Below are 5231 nucleotides of genomic sequence, written 5' to 3' on the forward strand. Positions count from 1 at the left end.
GAATGGGTTGCCTTCAGATATTGTGGAGGCAGTAAATTTAAGTGAGTTTTAAGAGAAAGCTTGATAAGTATATGAATGATAAGGGCTGGCTTTAAGATTTATTTATTTTTGTAAATTTATCTATTACTAGTTTTAGTTTAGTTTAGAGGATGGAACATCTCAGATGGACCAATAGGTCCCATGTTGTCCAAAAACGTTATGTTATGTAAATGTAAACTGTTATTCACAGAGAACTATAAAATTTTTGTTTTAATTTTTCTAACATGAGTTTGGCTGGTTAAACTGTTCTGCCAATCTTTTTTTTTTTTTATGGTATGGCATATCTAATCTCTACTTACCATTAACAACCCATATGTGTGTGAATTGACTCAGTGATCTAATATTGATTGAAAAAAATACATTTGACCATGATTGGAGGTTGATGTGTTTCTATTTTACTGAACTAACAACTGCTTTTTTATTTTTTGAAACCTTCGTGTGGAATCATAGGAAGCTTAAGTGGAAGACGTAAGTTTTATATTTTTGTAGATTTTTCTTATGAACTAATGCTATTTGTCAGGTTATGCATTGATACAAAACTATATATTATTAACTCTCAATTCTCGAGGCATTTTGAAATTATGTTGCATCTGTACTGTTGACTTAATATAAGGTAGTATTTACTTCAAAACGTGTTGAAGTGAATGTGTTTTTCTAATAACAAAACTGATAGTACAATATTTTATGAAAAGCTGTAGCATAACATTTATTATTCTATCATTCACTTTTTGAGTAATGATAATTATTAATTAATTGTCTAGAAATGTTTAAAATAAACGCATGTTAACTGAGTGTCTTTTTTTCTTCTAAAATGAAACTTTTCTAGAACAAAATCATGTAAACTTGAAAGGTTTATATGGCTATTTACCATTTTTAAAAATTTAATTTTACTACTTGGACTATTATAGATTATTTGACAGAATTATTTTGCTGACTTGAATGGCTTATTTTGTTGTTTACATTTTTTTTCAATTAAACAGATTTTACTTAGGCTGTAACAGATTCTTTGAGAAATCATGTTGCTATCTTGAGTGGCTTGGTTTGTTTGTTATTTTTCTACAAATAAGATTATTTTTACTTAGATGTGTCCATTATTTTGAAAGCTATAATTTTTATGTAATTCTGAAAAGAAAAGATAATTTTATAAAAATCCATTTTATTGCCAGTGAAGATAATGTTGAGTCAGATGATATTTATGTTAATAAAACTTTTAATGTTAAAATACTAAGATTTTAATGAAAATATAGTAATCTGTTATGAGTAATAATGAATTCTAAAAAAATTACAAGTTACCTTCAATAAACATAGTATTTGAAGATTAGTAGTGATGATAATGTCAACTATGGAACTCTCAGAAAATCTGAAAAACATTTTCTATGTGTTTATCAACAGATTTCTGGTCAGTTTCATGGTTGATGCCCGAGGAGGTGCTATGCGTGGTTGCCGACACTCTGGGGTAAGAGTTATTATTCCACCACGTAAAGCTCCAATGCCAATGCGAATTACTTGTCGATATCTACGAAAGGAAAAGCTTGCACATCCACCACCTCTTATGGAAGGTGAAGCATGTGCTTCTAGAATTCTTGAAGTTGGACCTGCTGGAGCAAAGTTTTTAGGGTGAGAAGCTCTATAAATTATACATTTTTTTCATAGAATTAATCATTATTTGATTAAAATTATTTTTCCCTGATTCTGGTATTTTTATTTTCAGATATGCAAATGAAATTCGTGATAAACGTCTATTAGAATAACTAATCTTTTTGCTATAATTGATCCTTCAAGATAATTTTTACAGATGTAATGAAAGTGTGGTAATTTTTATATTAGTAATAATGTCACAGATATGTTTCTAATATAATGTTGTTACTATGTTTTGAGAATAGACCTGTTATACTTGAAGTTCCACACTTTGCTTCCATGCGTGGAAAAGAACGAGAAATTACTGTGTTGAGGAGTGACTCTGGAGAAACCTGGAAAGAGCATGTTCCCCCACCAGATGATGCTGTTCATGATGTACTGAATGAGAGCTTTGAGGGAGAAGGTAAGTATTAGTTTCTAGCTGATATTGTTATGTCTCCGTTTGTTAATTGATTTTTCCGTAACTTCGTTCCGACGAAATTTTAACGACACAAGTCTTTACTTGATAAAACTGGTTTATTTTTTCCGAATATAACTTTACCGATATACTCAACTTCAACAATCGCGCTAAACAAACGCTATAACAACGAACGTCAATAATACTTCTGACTGCAGTTCAATTACTCACTATCTACACACACATTACATTACCTTCCCGCATCACGTTTTCCCCTCTTATATATACCAGCCTACCCTATCTAGTAAACACTAGAGCATTCGCCAAAGTACATGATAGTTCTAGAAACGTTGCGTCACATTAGTCATGTGACTCACTGACGCAACACTATCAAAGTAGGTCAACACCACGTACTTTTTTTTTGAAATTGTTAGACTATCGAAGTACATCTTCACCATGTACTTTGATTTTTGAAAGTGTTAGATTGTCGAAGTAGGTCTACAAAACGTACTTTGTTTTTGAAAGTGTTGGACTATCGAAGTAGGTATACACGAAGTACTTTTTTAATGTTTTGTACTATCGAAGTAGGTATACATCAAGTACTTTTTTAATGTTTTGTACTCAAAGTAAATGGTGTGGCCTGTTTCGAAAGTTCAACACTTTCTAGAAACAAAATAACTGGTGTAAAATTACTTCGATAGTTCAACACTTTCTAAAAACAAAATACGTGATGTTTAATTACTTCGACAGTCTAACACTTTCAAATATCCAAGTACGTGGACAGACGCACTTCAATAGTCCAACAATTTTAAAACAAAATACGTAGTGTTGACGTACATTTATAGTCCCACTCTTTCAAAAAACAAAGTACATGGTATAGATCTTCTTCGATAGCCCCACACTTTCAAAAAACAAAGTACATGGTGTAGACGTACATTTGTAGAGCAACACTTTCAAAAACAAAGTAAGTGGTGTAGTTTTTTTTATAATACTCCAACACTTTCAAAAAACAAAGTACGTGATGTAGTTTTTTTTTATAATACTCCAACACTTTCAAAAAACAAAGTACGTGATGTAGTTTTTATTAATATTCCATCACTTTCTAAAACAACGTACATGGTGTAAACCTACTTCGATAGTTCAACTTTTTTAAAAACAAATTTTGAGGTGTTGACCCATTTTGATAATTAAACACTTTCAAAACAAAAAATAAGTGTTGTAGACCTACTTCGATGGTACAAAACATTAAAAAAATACTTGGTGTAGACCTACTTCGATAGTACAAAACATTAAAAAAAGTACTTGGTGTATATCTACTTCGATAGTAAAAACCATTAAAAAAGTACTTGGTGTAGACCTACTTCGATAGTTTACCAAATTCAAAAAACAAAGTAAGTGGTGTAGACTTGTTTCGATAGTTCAACACTTTCAAAAAACAAAGCACGTGGTGTAGACCTATTTCGACAGTCTAACACTTTCAAAAATCAAAGTAAATGGTGTAGACGTACTTCAATAGTCCAACACTTTCAAAACAAAACACGTAGTGTTGACCTACTTCGATAGTCCAACACTTTCAAAAAATAAAATACGTGTTGTAGACCTACTTCGATATTCCAACACTTTCAAAAAACAAAGTACATGGTGTAGACCTTCTTCGATATTCCAACACTTTCAGAAAACAAAGTACATGGTTTAGACCTACTTCGATAGTTCAACTTTTTTAAAAAGAAATTTTGTGGTGTTGACCCATTTTGATAATTAAACACTTTCAAAGTAGAAAATAAGTGTTGTAGACCTACTTCGATAGTACAAAACATTAAAAAAAGTATTTGGTGTATACCTACTTCGATGGTACAAACCATTAAAAAAAAATACTTCGTGTATACCTACTTCGATAGTACAACACTTTCTAAAAACAAAATACGTGATGTTAACTTACATCGATATTCCAACACTTTCAAAAAACAAAATACATGGTGTAGACCTACTTCGATAGTCCGACACTTTCAAAAAACAAAGTACATGGTGTAAAATTACTTCGATAGTCCAACACTTTTTAAAAACCAAATACGTGATGTTGACTAACTTCGACAGTCTAACACTTTCAAATATCCAAGTACGTGGATAGAAGTACTTCAATAGTCCAAAATTTCAAAACAAAATACGTAGTGTTGACCTACTTGGTTAGTCCCACTCTTTCAAAAAACAAAGTACATGGTATAAATCTACTTCGATAGCCCACAGTTTCAAAAACAAAGTGCATGGTGTAGACGTACTTCTATAGTTAAACACTTTCAAAAAACAAAGTACGTGGTGTGGTTTTTTTTTAATACTCCGACAATTTCAAAAAACAAAGTACATGGTGTAGACCTACTTGGATAGTTCAACACTTTCAAAGAACAAAGTACGTGGTTTAGACCTACTTCGATAGTTCAACATTTTCTAAAAAACAAAGTGCATGTTGTAGATCAACTTCGATAGTCCAAGACTTTCAAATAACAAAGTACGTGTTTTACACCTAGTTCAATAGTACAACACTTTCAAAAACCAGTTTACGTGGTGTAGATCTACTTTGATATTCCAACGCTTTCTAAAAAATATACGTGTTGTAGACCAACTTCGATAGTCCGACACTTTCTAAAAACAAAATAGGTGATGTTGACCCATTTTTATAATTAAACACTTTCAAAATACAAAATAAGTGGTATAGACATACTTCGATATTCCAACACTTTCTACAAAAAAAACAAAACAAACGTGGTGTAGACATACTTCGACCGTTCACCAAATTCAAAAAGTCGAAGTGTGTCTACACCACGTATTTTTTTGTAGAAAGTGTTGGAATATCGAAGTATGTCTACACCATGTACTTTGTTTTTTGAAAGTGCTGAACTATCAAAGTAGGTGAACATCAGGTACTTTTTTGAAAGTGTTGGACTATCGAAGTAGGTCTAAACCACGTACCTTGTTTTTGATGGTGTTGAACATTCGGACATGTTTTATAAAGTGTTGTACTAACGAAGTAGGTCTATATCACGTACTTTGTTTTTGAAAGTGTTGGACTATCGAAGTAGGTATATACCAAGTTCTTTTTTTTAATGTTTTGGACCATCAAAGTAGGTCTAAACCACTTACCTTCTTTTTGAACATTCGAAAT

General features: G+C 31.5%; 1 protein-coding gene across 8 annotated transcripts in view; it reads left to right on the forward strand.

The window, feature by feature from the left end:
- LOC106457879 overlaps positions 1–5231 on the forward strand; it is a 209608-nt gene that overhangs the window by 110360 nt on the left and 94017 nt on the right. For all 8 annotated transcript variants that reach the window (XM_022383936.1, XM_022383937.1, XM_022383940.1 and 5 more), the window contains 3 exons: positions 490–507; positions 1432–1656; positions 1923–2080. In XM_022383936.1, the coding sequence (XP_022239644.1) occupies positions 490–507; positions 1432–1656; positions 1923–2080 (401 nt within the window). The remainder of the gene's footprint in view (positions 1–489; positions 508–1431; positions 1657–1922; positions 2081–5231) is intronic.

This window comes from Limulus polyphemus, unplaced genomic scaffold (genome assembly GCF_000517525.1).
Source record: "Limulus polyphemus unplaced genomic scaffold, Limulus_polyphemus-2.1.2 Scaffold385, whole genome shotgun sequence".
Taxonomy (NCBI): Eukaryota; Metazoa; Arthropoda; class Merostomata; order Xiphosura; family Limulidae; genus Limulus; species Limulus polyphemus.